At 33.2% G+C, this 16,256-nt stretch overlaps 1 protein-coding gene across 2 annotated transcripts in view; it reads right to left on the minus strand.

Annotated features, from left to right (window-relative positions):
- Positions 1 to 4,007: 4,007 nt before the first annotated feature.
- Positions 4,008 to 16,256, minus strand: part of LOC149799181 (uncharacterized) — a 39,381-nt gene continuing 27,132 nt past the window's right edge. For both annotated transcript variants that reach the window (XM_089958400.1, XM_089958401.1), the window contains exons 4-5: positions 11,701 to 11,801; positions 4,008 to 8,279 (exon numbers count right to left, since the gene is read on the minus strand). In XM_089958400.1, coding sequence (XP_089814526.1) covers positions 8,123 to 8,279; positions 11,701 to 11,801 — 258 coding nt within the window. In that variant the 3' untranslated portion in view covers positions 4,008 to 8,122. The remainder of the gene's footprint in view (positions 8,280 to 11,700; positions 11,802 to 16,256) is intronic.

Consider the following 16,256-nt stretch of genomic DNA (forward strand, 5'->3'; position numbering starts at 1 on the left):
ACTAATACATGCAATTGTAAACCAAAACAACATTTACGAATGACATAAGCACTCAGTCAATGCCGTTTAAAAAAGAATAAGGCATATACAAGGTGTACATTCTTTGCATGATACGTTTGTGGCATCATCATGAAGTAAAGAGCTAATAGTAGGCTGATATAAATGGAGGTAAATAAGGTGATATTTCTCCGTGATAATTATGTATGTTAACTCTTGTGAGTTATAAGCACAACTATCTTAAAAATATCAGCTATTCAGTCTATTCGGAAGTAACTTTGGGAAAAAACAATGGTGTTAAGACAAGAGTACGAATTGTTAAATAATGATGTCAGACTGCACCTATATTACACTACAAAGGGTTTCCGTTTTCACAGCTCGCACTATCACTTGTTCTTTGTCTCGGCAACTAATGATTCAACCCCTGCAACTCACACAACTGACAGTTATTTTTGTGTCGGAATCCATGGAAACTCTTTGTTCATCCTTAGTCATTTCAAAAATGGACTTATATTAATTATGGATACATTCTCTATTAATTGCATTATATTGAACGAAACTAGAAATCAGGGTTGATACAAATTATTTTAAAGAGGAATGATACATTTGGATAAAAATACAACAAGGAAAAATGTAATAGACCCCCACTGAGTACATGCGACTGTTAGTAACAGTAGGTGTAGTGTTAGTTGTAGTAGCAGTAACGTTGCAAGTAGTACTAGTGGTGCTGATATTACTAGCAGCTCCATAACGGTAGTACTGAGAGAAGTAGAAATTTTAAGTAATAATAACTCTATCAGCTGCATTAGCAGCAAATAGAGGCGTTTGCAGTATTCTGAGCAAGGTATTTCGTATGACGTGTTAAAAATGACAGATTCAATATCGGTTCGGTGTTGTTGCAGTTTCACCAGCCCAGTTTTACTAACCTGTAAAATTTGACATGGCGCAGATAATCGTCACAACCATGAACAGTTTCATCCAGATATGGGGAACTGTGAAACCCAGTGGCCTTTAAGCGCCGTAATGAATTGTTTGGCAATTTATCTATACAGTTTTCTTTTTGTACTTTTCTACTTACATTAACGCCTAGTTACCTACGTAGACACCTGCATGCTCACCTACTGCTTGAAGAACTTTCTAATATCATTATACCAAAACACATTCCAAAACGTTATCACTATTTCATATGAAAATTACCAGAAAAAGATATCCATACCGACCATTCTAATGAATCATAAAAAATATCATACAATGTTTGTTTGTTTCTGTGGGTTTTAGATTGCACATTTAACACATTACTGAGTATAATGTGTATGGGGAAATATCAATTAAGTGGATTTCCCAAAGGACACACCAAGACAACCCAGCTCGGCTGCCATAGGCGCGACCCTTGGAATACGAGTCTGATGTACTTCCACCTGAGCTACCAGTTTGCTATCTGTTTCAAAGAAAATACAAATAAGAAATAAAATGTTCACTCACTCTTACTTCCACGACTTGATAATTTAGGAAACATATTGTAATAGTTTAATAAAAAAAAATAAGTAAAGATGGCTATCGACAGAAGTTTTAGCATTCTTTCCAAAAGGAGATTAATCGAGGTTTGTCAAAATATTAATCTTTTTACATGAAATATATGCTTCATATAGGTCGAAGGAAATGTAGATTATGTTATTTTAACTGTCATTCTCTATTTTATGTATATTTCAGATTTCGGAATTCATGATCTGTTTCCTACTCCTGCTAATGTATCATCTACTGGTAAACTTTCGGCCATAAACAACTGTCATATCCATCTTCACCTTAGCTCTGACATTATTATGGCATTCTTAATTTCAACACTTTTTACAAGAAATGTATTCATTTTCTTGATCGTATATAACTCTTACATCAACATATGAGACACAAGAGAACATGAAAGAAGACGACCCAAACAGGCTGCTTTAAACACAAACAGAGATATAGGTGAGACCTTTGGAAGTGTTTGTAAATTTCCATAATATGAACATACCTTTTTAGAACAAGAACGAATGCAGGAAAACAGAAATGCTTGAAATGTATATCATAAACAACCGAGCAAGACTGCATGCATTATCTCGAGCTGTTGGTGTTATAAACTACTAAAATACTGGCACGATTTCATATGTGTTTTGAAAACGAGGATGTGGTTAGTATATTATATTAAACGCTTGAAATTTCTGTAGAAGTTTGTAGCAATTAATAATCAATTAATAGACACTATATCTTATAAATGTGGATTCACTTTGGGGTATTATTGTTTTGTAAGTTTTAGAAATGGTTACATCACAATTCCTGTGGTATCAGTTTTCTCTCATAGCTAGTGTATAGATCTAGATGTTAAGTGTTAGGTTTAAGACTTATATCAAGTCAGATAAGTACTCTAACGGTTTTATATATAGTACTATGATGTCCATGTAATATATAGGGTTTATCAAACTCTAGCATTTGCGTAAGGGCCGATCCTCATGCCATAGAGACTGATTATTCCTGAGTGAAACTGCAAAAGTTCATAAAATCAACACAATTTAAAACAAGAAAGAGAAATCTAAACAATGTCACCATAATTTTTATTTCATACGTGTGACACTGCTAGACGACAGAATTAGGTATTATCATACTTCCATGTCGGGCATAGCTTTGATTCTTTTTTCAAAGTCACATTTGTTTGTATCTTTTGTGGCGTATCTTTGTCTTAAACTAAGTAACATAAAAGAACGAAAACAGTAAGTTTTGTAACGTTCAACAAATAATTATTATTAATATTATATTATTATTAAACAAAGTCAACATTTAAAAGGAACGTACAGTACTATGAATTAAATCCCAAATATTCCTAAAACGTCTATCACAAATCCAAAATTATTGGGTATTCCAAAAACATTGCTGTGGTATTCCAAAGGAAGTCCTGTCTTGAATGTGAAGAAGGTCCAGTAGCATTGGCTATAATAATGCGTCAGGAATCCTAGAGTCGATGAGCTCGTTGCATTTCCATTGAATAATTGATATCATATTTTAAGACAACGAAAGGGCTGATTCCACTATAGATGTTAATATAGGAATAATTATTGTTTATAACTACCTTTATATTGGAACAACCAAGCCACAATAAGGGAACCAAGCTGAGAGTCATTCTCGATAAAAATTCGTGAACACTCACTTCCAGAAACTTGCTAGGGCCACTTAAATATCTTTCTCAAAACTCTTAAAGTGCAAACTACACTCATGTAACTACGATGATTATAAAATGACCTGTACAAATTTCAATCATGAACAAATTAAACACACAATACATAACACTTTAACGAAGAAAAACTACATAAGCTAATAACTACCAATCTAATCCCTTATTTCTATTTTTGAACTTACTGTAAATGATATTTAAGCGAATTAAGAATTAAGTAACTTTATATGAAATTAAATAATTGCACACACCAGAATAAGTGCACAATAAATCTTTCTAAATAAAAATCGATCATGCTAATACAAATCACAATTGGGCAAGACCCGTAAATATCTGAAGATGCACTGAATCACTGCAAAACTGAGTTCGATAATAGAATGAATCGAAAAATTGCCAATGATAATAGCAGAGACACTTAATTCTGAGAGGAAACTAAGGATAACACCGTCCAAGTTAACACAGTATTAGTAAATCTCGCAAGTTGCAATATGGCTCCATTCTAAATTTCGGTTATTATCTCCCCATTAGTCACCCATAATTTACATCACCGCAAAGAAGATACTAATAATTCCCACACGTACCATTTAAGTACTATTTTGAATTGCAAAATTCATATTTGCACACTGTCACAGACTGTCCACCACTACGATTTCGGTCTACTTCAGAAAAAATGCAACTATCGGGCATTATGTATATAAGCAGCGAAATCCCAAAATCAAAAACAATCAAAATTAAAATTAAAGTTAAGTTCATTTTCTTTCAAGATCATTTGGAAATAAAGTTCGTATGTTTTTTTTTACATAATCTGTTCATTTGCTGTAGTGTAAGTGTCATAACCGTTAAAGAAATGCATGAAACATAGATATCACAAATATCATATTTCTTGAGAAGATGGAAATTTAAGACGACTTGACGAAAAAGACCGAGGTCGTTCCGATTGCATATTTGCTGAACAGATCCGTTCAAAGAAATAAACATTGCAGTAATCACGATCTAGTTGCATTCACTCCAAAGTTGACAAAATTAGCCTGTATTAGTTTATTATGATTCCATTAAAATGTCGAGCCAAGGCTAATTCAGTAGAAGCATACATTGTTATGAACAAGCATTGCTACATGTAGGATTTAGCTAGGATAAATATTGGAAAGGTCACATAATTTTCAGCCCGTCCGAATATCTTCATAAAGATTTATCATTATGAAATAAATCTAAATCTGACGGAGCTGCTGCTCAACGTTTCAAAACCATTGCTACCATAGCCAACAACAATCCTATGAACAGGACGTTTGGTCAAGATATGCGGCGTGATACTAAAGTTACTGTACATGAACCATTGCTTCCTTATTAAGTCACCATGAGTGCGACCTCCGACCTTCAAAACAACAATATAAAAGCAAACAAAAATCGGTTTGGTTAAGGAACCTACTCTAGAATAAAAAGCAATTCTGCAAAATCAATTTTTCCTCGAGCAAAACTGACTTTTTCTTTCAAACTTTTGACTCTAAGATCATCATTTATCTTTCCTACCTTGCGTGTCATCGAGCCACATAATTGGTCAAGATACGTGGTCTAATAATGGTAGTATGCAGAAACCATTTTGTTTCTTCCAGTCTTGATTTTCTTGACCTTTGGCCTTTTGACCCAAAAATGCATTTGGCTTCCTTTGTAACAATCATGTAAGTCGTACAATAAAGCTTTGTCGATGGTGATCACCGAGAACTGAATATGTTGAGCGGAAACGATTTTTCGTCTTTTAGTAATAGTGACCTCGACCTTTTGACCCACAAATCGACATTGATGAAATTGATTATATCGGTATATTTTGTTTTGTCACCACATTAATCGCCTTGTTAAATTGGATTATATTTCTACGTGAATGAAACATATCTGAGCTGCATTATGGAATGGTATTTTCACAATTACTAAATATTATTATGTCAGACGGCTGTCTCTTGGACGAGTTGTTGAATCTCTGAAAGAAACATGCCCAGCAGATGTTCTCAATCTTGACGAAGAAGCTCAGTGACTGAAACAATGCCATTGTCGAAGGACTCGTGCGAAAAGTATAAATGTTTTCCTTTATCGCGATCACCAACATGCTATCTGACATTCTGGTAGTCTTAAACAGACTGGATATAGATATCAAAAGACGTTGGTCGTTTTGAATATCATAAAACCAATAGTTCATCAGTCTTTGAACTGGACAGTATAGCAGTAACATCTTGGTCTGTCATTAAGCCAGTTCAGAGCAACAATCAGAAATGATGGAAAATACAGGAAAAAGTTGTTTGAAGGAAGATAGAGTGAGAAGACTGGTGTTATTAGCAACATAAACGTCTGATATTTTTCAGTTTCCATTTCAACGGGCAACTACATATCTTAGTTCCATGAGTCAGCGTCGACACTGGGACCTAATAACCATCACTAATCTTCTCTGAGTTATGAAATAAGTGCTTGAATATCGAGATATTTCTTTGTTGTGGAGGTTTTTCTCCATCTTTGTTTACCATTTGCTCTTTTGTGTATTTTGTTCAAACAAATTAATAACTTTCTCTTTGTTTGCTGCGGGATTGGCATGATTTGGATTTTGCCGGTTTCTATTTTTAGACGAACGTAAGTAATGTTTTCTAGCCATGCAAATATTGAAGACTTACTCATAACCAAGCCATACAAATGACTTACTCATAACCAAGCCATACAAATGACTTACTCATAACCAAGCCATGCAAATGACTTACTCATAACCAAGTCATACAAATGATACACTTTTGTTGTGCATCTTAACACTTCAACTATTTACTTATAAATGAACTTTGAACCATCAAGAATGAAGCTATGATACATATCAGAAAATCGTTCATTTTATTTTTACAACATAATATTTCTACACACTATGCAAATGGGAAACAATGCATTGGTGAAACTGGTTGATTAGCATTAGAACCAGTAAAATTTGGAAATGTACCGACTTTTCCGTCCCTACCGGTATAAGATACCTTTAGTAACATAATCCAAGCGGAATGATGAAATATAGAGCGTGTAGGTGGCGATGCGATGTTACAGTATAGGATTTGGCCCTGTTTACTAAATTGCACGAGTTACATGTTACAGTATAGGATTTGGCCCTGTTTAGTAAATTGCACGAGTTATATGTTACAGTATAGGATTTGGCCCTGTTTACTAAATTGCACGAGTTATATGTTACAGTATAGGATTTGGCCCTGTTTAGTAAATTGCACGAGTTATATGTTACAGTATAGGATTTGGCCCTGTTTACTAAATTGCACGAGTTATATGTTACAGTATAGGATTTGGCCCTGTTTAGTAAATTGCACGAGTTATATGTTGATGACCTAGGACCATTATTTAATAAATTGGTAAACGTTTTATGTAACTTAGACGCATATTCTTTGTTTGTTGTTCGAATGCGTTTCAACTATTTGCTTGAAAGTACAAATGGAAGGATTTATAAATTGAATTTGCAATTTTCAGTATATTATTAAAGCCAAACGTTATAGAAAATTGCACACACTGTCCATTTCTTAACCTTCCTTTAAGATATTTAGTTTTGGACAGATGTACAATATTTGGACAACAACGTGCAAATGTTCAGTAAAACGGTACAAAATTTTAAGTAATATTGCAATCGTAGAACAAATGATCAAACGTTTCGGTCTCATTCTTGCAAAAAGTGAATATTTTGTTGTCTAATATGTTAATTTTTGATTATCAGTGAACATTTTTCAATGAATTAATTTATAATTAAAAGAGATAAATTATCTATCATTAGTACAACGTTTGGCTATTAATCTCAGACGAATCCTCACTACGTATACTTTTATTTAATAATATTATCCACGTTTGATGGATAGTTGTGTGTTGCCCCGTTTCCTCCCTTAAAACGTCGTTGTAAAGAAATTTCAGTGAGTTTTGTTTTAGCATGCTCATCATTTTATACTCCTGCTTATAAATTTGTTATGAGCCAAATGGTCACTGATTGCATCATTCCATGATGTTGGAACTTTGTCATTTAAGGAATAGTTTTTCAAAACTTCGTCGCATCAGGTTTTTAGTTTTATAATTACAAACGGTATTAAATTGGGGTTATCATCAACTGAATCGTTAAGTACTTCAATTCCAGCCTATTTCTAGTATCTGTAGTGATAAAACATCATCAGTGGAAATATTTTTATAATCCCGGTATTTGGATTTCCATTTCGATACTGTCAACATTACCTATCTCCATAACTGTTTTTAACGATCTTCCTAAATAACTCAACAGTTTTTATGTTCGTATTCGTCAAAAACAGCTTTTAATATATTTTGCCGGGTATTCACAACAAAAACAGTTTCGTTTTGATTCGACTACTTCGTCTAATTTCCTGACGATTCCACTACCTCTTTTCAGCCAACACGAGCACATTATTGTGATGGCTATGATCGTCATCATCTTCATTGTCAGGACTACCATAATCATTATCCACCTTCGCAAAAAGATGAACTATTGCTTGTCCACTGGCAGTTCATTATGTGACAAAAATAATTTTGAATGAAAATTTGTCTTTAAGCTTCTAATCACAGCAAAGCAGTATCACATTAACGAAAAAAATGCAAGACTGAGAAAAGCTGTCTGGTATATTTTGGGAATGTACATATAGTGAAAATTATCTAACCATGTCAGCAATTGGTACAATATTTATCTGATAGTATTAAATTCATAATAACAAATCAGTATCATTCTGTCGATATATATATATATATATATATATATATATATATATATATATATATATATATATATATATATATATCTTATTCAATGTTATATTTAGTGTCATAATTGATTCTTAAGTCGTAAAATGCGCATCAATCAGTCAGTCAAACAACGCACATAGAAAATGTGATATTAACATTGCAGTGGTCTTATTTTCTTCTCCATAATGACGCTATCTTGGGTTTCAAATATACAATGGTCATTAAGTTTGCAGCGATAGTGAAAATCCGGTTTATTGAATCATATGTCGATTTCGTCTTCTGTAGAGTTTTGACTGTCTCATCCTCTTGTTGGTACAGAATATCTCTGCCAAAAGAGAGAAAGTGATAATTAATTAAATTAATGCATTTACGTAATAATGTAAACTATAAAGTGATAATTAAGTAAATTAATTTATTTATGTAGTAATGTAAAATATAAAGTGATAATTAACTATCTTAATGTATTTACTTAATAATGTAAACTATAACGTGATAATCAAATTAATTGCATTTATGTAATAATGTAAACTACAAAGTGATAATTATTTAAGTTAATCATTTATGCAGTAATGTAAACTATAAAGTGATAACTAATTAAATTAAAGCATTTGCGTAATAATGTAAACTATAAAGTGATAATTAATTAAATTAAAGCACTTGCGTAATAATGTAAACTATAAATCTTCGAAAAAGACACAGTATGTGATGGCTATTATTCTGAACGAATAATTGAAAATCCGTATATCTAGAGAGTTATATAGGTCTAAAATTAATCATTCATTTTTGTATTACTGAAAATGACGAAACCTATATATTTTGCCAAAATCTAAATGTCCTTAGTTTAATTATAATAATGAAGTCCGGTTTTCTCATTCATTCGCTTAAGCCAGATCTTAATCCAACATCAGATTCTTCTTGAATACTTCACTGTTTGTTTGTTCAGAGTGAATACGATTTTGAGGAATTAAAATAACAGAATTAAACGCGGACATTTGAGAGCAAGGGCATGATCGGGAATCTTAGCTGCTTGGAACCTAGATTACGAACACTTGAAACTTACACAAGAACGGATAATAGTTAATGTTTGTGTGGATAGAAAACAATAACAGTGATATATTGGGACTGTGCGAAAATTCAGTGAAACACTACATGCTGAGAGCAACTTTGCCACTGAGATAGCTCAGAAACTGATACCTTATAGCATGCAGTCCCCTCGAGCCACTGAGATGGCTCAGAGACTGAGACCTTATAGCATGCAGTCCCCTCGAGCCACTGAGATGGCTCAGGGACTGAGACCTTATAGCAAAACCAACTTCCCCTTTGAGTGGTTCCTCGTCTACAGAAAAGAAGGAAATCGTAGGGGCATTTTGATAACTTTCAGAAACCCGAGGACTATGTTAAACCCTGGCTTAGGAGGAGACATTGTTTATTCTGTTGACGTCAATATTATGTTCAAATCTTCTTCAATACTAAAATAACAAAAGCGATATTCTGTTGAAATGACTGTTTAACTTGAATGTAACTTATAGACATATTTGTACGTATTATCTTTACAAAGATTTTTAAATAGATGAACCCCTTTCTTGGTCGTATTCCTCACTCTTAACTGGTAATACATTTGATCGTAAACCATAAACAATTTGATAGAGATTCGACTATCTTTGTGAGCAAAGCGAACTATAGTGTTGTAATGAGGATGATGATGATGATCATCATCATATTTATTGTCAGGAGTATCGCAATCCCCATCTGAAATCCGTAAGAAGACAAGTCATTACCTATCCATTGTAAGCAACGTTTATACCAAACATAATAGAGAACATAAATAAATCTGTCTTTATATTTGTGAATGCATCAAATTTTGTATACGCAAAGCGAAAGCGGTGTTAATTTTAGGAGAAAGACACAAGATGATAAAGAAATTCTGGGTATATCTAGGAAATGTACGTTAAATGAAAATCATATTAACGCGTAAATAATTGATATATAGTACTTACTCGGCCGAAATAACATACAACTTGAAACCTTGAAACTTTTCGCTCCACTCTACTGTCTATTTTTCGGACGACATAATTACAAGTTAAAATTTGAATGTAAAGCTTCCGATATCAACATAATATACGTCTTTGCTAACCTGGACAGAGTCATGACACGTCAACTCTGAGACCTATCATTGCAAATCACATTTTGACTTTCACGTGTTCGTTTAAAACAGATACTTTTAATTTTATGTTTGGGCTTAGTAAATCTACATTGAAAGAGAAAACAATTTTGCATAAAATAAAATATGATTTGATTAAGAAAGGGAGTTTTACCTTTCTAATAAACTCTATGCAATTTTGACTGACGAAAAGGTGTCCATTATACTGAATTGAGCAAGGCAGTTGTGACACCAAGAAACTAATAAAAAATCATAGTCCTTGTATTCAAAGCTGTCCTAAGCAGTAGATCAATAACACACTGACGTTAATGATCAGAATGTACTCTAACAAAAACATGAATTGAAATAAAACAATGACGTAAATATTTCACACGAGTCCTACAACAGACTCGCGCGACAAGAACTCAAATTAAAATTATATGTGAAGTAAATAAACAAATGTTCATTAAAATCAAATTAAATATACTTTTACCGTCCAGCCATTGTTACAAAAAATGCGAGTTCGAAGAGTAATTAATCAATCTGTAATCTAGTTTCTTCCTGCAGGCACTTTATGCATGTAACGGCCCGTGAACCGAATTCAATATTTTGAACAAGCAAATGTTAACAATTAAACAAGCCTCGCGTAAAGCTGCGTTTGGCAAAACACAGCGTTCGTAATTTCGTTCATGTACTGCATCTTGGTTTTTACGCATTATTCCTTGACACAAGCGATAAATTTCCATCTGGAAATCATAAGCGTCAATGTAAAAAAAATGTCCCAACATGGTTAATACTGATTTCCTTAGCATTCAAAAAATGCAATTAAAGCGAATAAACGTATCCATATACTGACTACAAACACAATGACAAAAAGTAACGACATAGTTATAAAGATAATCAACACGCGTTAATGAAGTAGGTCCTCATATTACGTGTTTCGAGTCATAACATCTCAGCAACAGAATTTGGATAATATATAGAAATGCGCATCCAAACTCCGTTCCATAAGGCCAAGTATTCCAGCCTAGTACCCGAAATCATTACACTGATATAGCTTCTCTTTGTCTATCGCTGTCAAGTTTCGACTAAGTCGCAATGTTTTCACAGGGTTCACAATAAAGTCACCAGACTTCAATTTAATACTTAGAAATTTAGCCCATGACGTGCTTTGCAATATAGATACGAAAATAAATATATTCTTCATGCATAGCACATGGAACAAACACGAACGTCTTCACGCATACACATGTGAACATGAACTGATTAAAGCTCGTGGATTTGCACTCTGCGTGTGATATATTGTGATTCTCACACAAAACATTTGAAAAAAGTCAATTTTTATTTATTCGCTTTCTAACCTAAAACATCTGCAACGCATATCTCTGCAGAGTATATGTGTATCAGTTTCAGATTGTCACGTTTATTCCATACGAACTAATCAAATCCATGAATGTTTTTTCTTTTTATTATATGTTTCTATGAGTTTCATACGAAGAATACATAAGAACCAGAACATTACTCTGTTACGCTTACATTTTTATGAAACAATAATGATATATCCGTCTATTGATAGAATATTTACTCTGTCGAATAGTTGATTTACCTTGTCAATACATTATAGACAGACGCTGTATAGTTGGCCTTTATTTCGCGATCTGTAATTTCAAGATCCTTCTCCAGGCTCCGGTAGAAGAATGCAGGAGCCTATAATTTTAAACCATAACATAGGTACACTAATTATTGATATTCCTCTCAAAAATTTGCATTATGTATAAAATGCGAGTTTTAAATCACGGTATCGTAGCCTCACAATCATAGCACACGGACTCATACTGATAAACACTATATATATATATATATAACTGTGTGTGCAGGTGTGAGAAAGTGAAATTCCGAAATCGTTCTGCGAGAACTAATAATTCTCATCTTACTTGCAATTGTCTTGAGTTATTCCGTAAATGTCCAAACGTGTTCATAATATCTTAATCTGCATCATATTCTGCGCACTTTTACGACTGGTATTGTATATTTTGCATTTGAATGTATTTCCTGCAGAAATTAGAAAGAGTCGAACTGTAATCTAGAACATTGTCACCTGCAGACACAAATAGGATATGCAATAATAATGAAGTATTCTAAATTTAGTGGGAACTTTCAGCATCACGCAGGAAAAAGTCTTTTGATAGGTGTAAAACAGCACATGAACTCATGAGTTGGTTTCGTTCCTCAGATTTTAGTGTAATTCATTGTTGGCTACAATAAAACGTTCAATTTTTGGTATACTAAAGGATTAGTTCATGATATAATACAGTAAATAATATATTCTATTTTAAAACCACATAAACAACAATTTTACGTATCCATTCAGTTATGAAAAAGAAGAACAATAATGATAGTTCCTTTACAGCTTATATATGATTCTTCCACTTTCCACTTAATAATAATTCTTTTCCACTCATGCACTTTATACAAATTTAAATAGTACATATTCTCTAATTGTGCATGAATGATGACGTCCACGGTTTTAGAATAAAACAAAGTCACGTACATTCTCTAATCGCCCTGAGCAGAATTAGAATTGTTGTTATACGCAGCAGTTTTTTACTTCTCAAATACTCAGTGCCACAAAACTAAATACCGAGATAAATCGAAAGTTCATGAACTCTATTTACAAGTTTAAAATATGGCGTCGACTCATAAATAAAACTCCCCCATTTGTACAAGCATCCATTTACAAACCAATCTTTCAATGGAAACTATTACTCCGTGGTGCAAGTAGATGATGAAACTAGAAAATTAACCTGAGAAAAGTGAAAGGTATACATATATTAATTGAACGAAATCACTTTGATCTATTTCATAACTTGATGCTGGAATTGCATCTAATTGTGTTATATATGTTCCATAGTAAAATAATGAAAATAGGTTGACTAGTCAGCCGTATAGTTCGGTTAAATGTACGTCAATATGTGATGAGTTACCCATGGATTATTGTTAATGTCCCGTTTGAGTAATCGTCATATATATATATATATATATATATATATATATATATATATATATATATATATATATATATATATATATATTTTAAGAGAGAGAGAGAGGAAAATCAATGGTACTAAACTAAGTAACGGAAACATGCAAAAGTATCTTTGGTAAAATCAACAACAAAAATTATTTCTCTAAGTTAAGCAAGAGGAGCTTTCACTATCGTGAATAATATTCCCGTATAATCATACATGCTCTATCGAAAGTAAAAAAGTATAGAATATTCCAAATAAACTGAAGAACTTTGGATGTGCCAATATACCAATATGACTGAATTGGTTGATATGGCAACAGATTTGATGTATCACAATACTATAATCAAAATGTGTTTAATTGAATTTACCATAATCTCAAAATTGGGTTTTTGTCCCAAATATCGAAAAGCACTTTATAATTTAAATAAATAATTTAAATTAAAAATATTCACCTCAAATTATATCTGAACACAAATCAAAGTGATTGCACAAAGACTGATATTTAAATAGGAATTAACAATTTTGTTCATTTAAGAACTTTATATAAAAACGATCAGTATTTGGGTCAAAAGATCTAAGGCTACACCTTAAACCCAGATATAAGTGAATAACTGATTTATAACTTATCAACTTGTCAGAAAGCACGTAGAATATAGATTATCCAAAGGAATGTCCCGAAGTCAAATCCAAGTAAACATTTTTTTTTTAGTATAAGCTAACACAAGCACGTCAAATCTTCTATTTATCTAAATTAATTCTCAGATTTGCATCACTGAGACGATCAAAGAATTACCGAACGGTTTCCAAGTGATCTGTCCTGATATCGTTTTAAATTAAGTTCTGATCGTTTTAGGCGTCACAATTATCAAGACCAAATGTTCACAGTTTCTTTAAAAACATCAGACTTTGATGGAGAAATTTTCGTACCAAATGTTTTCACTTTATTTTGATAAAATCACGCTCCCTTGTAAATAATGAAATTTGGCAGTCACACTTGGTGACATATGTTGCATTTCCTGCTTGGCTACTGTAGCCATCTATTCTTAGCACTGGAAACGAATCTGTTTTCGACACACTGTTGACTTTTATAGTCAGTAATACCATCTGGTTTAGTCACAAAAATATATGGCGAGCTCCAGTTACTTCTGCTAGGTTCTATTAAATCATACTCTAGCAAATATTGCATATCTATTTTCAACATTCCTGCTTGAGATGATTCTTTCTGTTAGGATGATTTTTCACATGGGTATCGTCTACAATTTCAAGGTCAAGGTAGATTTTATTTGTTCGCGCTAAATTATCTTGAAACAAGTGCTCGTACTCAAAATTTTGCGGCTGAAGAAGTGAAAGTTTCTTGTCCAGATCGTGTAATGCTTCTGAATTCCAAAGACTGGCTATATCGAAAGGCATTAGAGTCTCATTCCATTACACCGTTAAGACCCCCTTCAAGGTGGACAGGTAGATCCAAAATAATTCTTAAACATAGTTACCTGACAATGGTTTGCTTTCTTTCATCTACCATAGACTGTAAATAGAATTTAAGTAGCATACTATTAAATATTAATGCGAAGCCTCAAGATGACTTTGAGTTAAGAGCGCCAGGCTCTTATCACCAGACCATAAACGTCTTTTCTTTGTATTTCTGTTGAACCGTAATCTCATATTAAACTGAGTAGAGTGAAGCTTAGTTCTTACTACTTCACAAGCCTGTGACAACTTATATTTGAAATGAGAGACATAATCAAGAAGATTAATCTAGGATACGTTTGGGAAGGCCATAAAAATAATTGTATCAAAGCTTTAACAATGGTTTAGTTCTAATAATCCATAAATTATATGCCTCGTAAACTATTGTTGATGCGAACATTATGGTCATCAAGTATAGGTTACCAGATTTGGTCTTAAATAAAGGACTGACCCTGCCTTCCAATTATTCTTCTAAATGGTTGGTCAAATGCAGGAATAGGTTGAACAAGAGCCATAGGTATTTTCTGATTCAGATTTCATAACATTTGAAACGTTACACGGTCAACAGTATTAATAAACATGACATTCATGTTTCGGCAAATAGCAACTTTTCAAGATCTTGTGAAAAGTCGGGAGTGTCATAGGTTAGACTAAGAAGTTCCGGTCCATACGACTTAGGGGCAACATTTTGACAGTCTCCATTTTCTCAGCAGGACCTAATGTTTACTCAAATAACAAATACGTACTTTTGCGGCATGAGATGTGCTAACAACCATATGAAAAAACAGGAGATCGCAGGATCTTGTTCATGTTCGACAATGATTATCCTTTGTTACCCGGATTAGAATAAAGAGAAGGATTCATATAAAGAGGAGCACTGTGATCAATATTTTTTGGGATCTATACCAGGAGCAAACGTGACCTTAGAAAAAGACTGTCATATATACTTGTCAGCTAAAGAAGTAATCTCCTGATAAATATCATTCGCAAGAGTTTTCTTTACCATAGCTATAGTAACTGCACGAACAATATATAAATCCGGGATTGCTTTTCAATAGAATCGAATTTCTCAACTAATTAGGCTTGTCAGCTACAAATGGATCAATCACAGAATTATCTCCACATAGGTCAGTGCCAAGTAATTAACAAATACTTTGGATGTTGCCCTTGTCAGGGGGTCCTGGGACAGATTATGATGACAGATTAAACAACGAAGAGGAACATTAACAAAGCCGTACAAACTCCCTGAATAAGAACACTCTCACTAGAAGAAGACTTCTCAGATAAAGGCAAGGTACCTGATACTAAACGACTGAGAAGCTCCTGCGTCCGTCAAAATTTAATATCAAATTTTTGTTGCTTTCATTTCCTTATGCTATTTTTTACGACCTCGGTATTACCTCGTACAAATAGCTGTGACTTGATATCTTCAATGAATTCACAGAGAGCCTTGTTAAGCTACCAAATTCATTTTTAGTAAATACATCGTCGTGTTGCTGCAAATGTTTGCTGCTGCTGCATACCTTAATAAGGTAATCTGATAATGTAGCCGCTTGACCTGGATCAAGGAACTTACCAATAGCGAAAAGCACGTGGATTGTTGACCAACACGATCTGCATGAACCAATCCAATTAAAAAGACAGTTATTATCCATGTGCTTCATCA

This window comes from Sinohyriopsis cumingii, chromosome 5 (assembly GCF_028554795.1).
Source record: "Sinohyriopsis cumingii isolate HCF-2022 chromosome 5, ASM2855479v2, whole genome shotgun sequence".
Taxonomy (NCBI): domain Eukaryota; kingdom Metazoa; phylum Mollusca; class Bivalvia; order Unionida; family Unionidae; genus Sinohyriopsis; species Sinohyriopsis cumingii.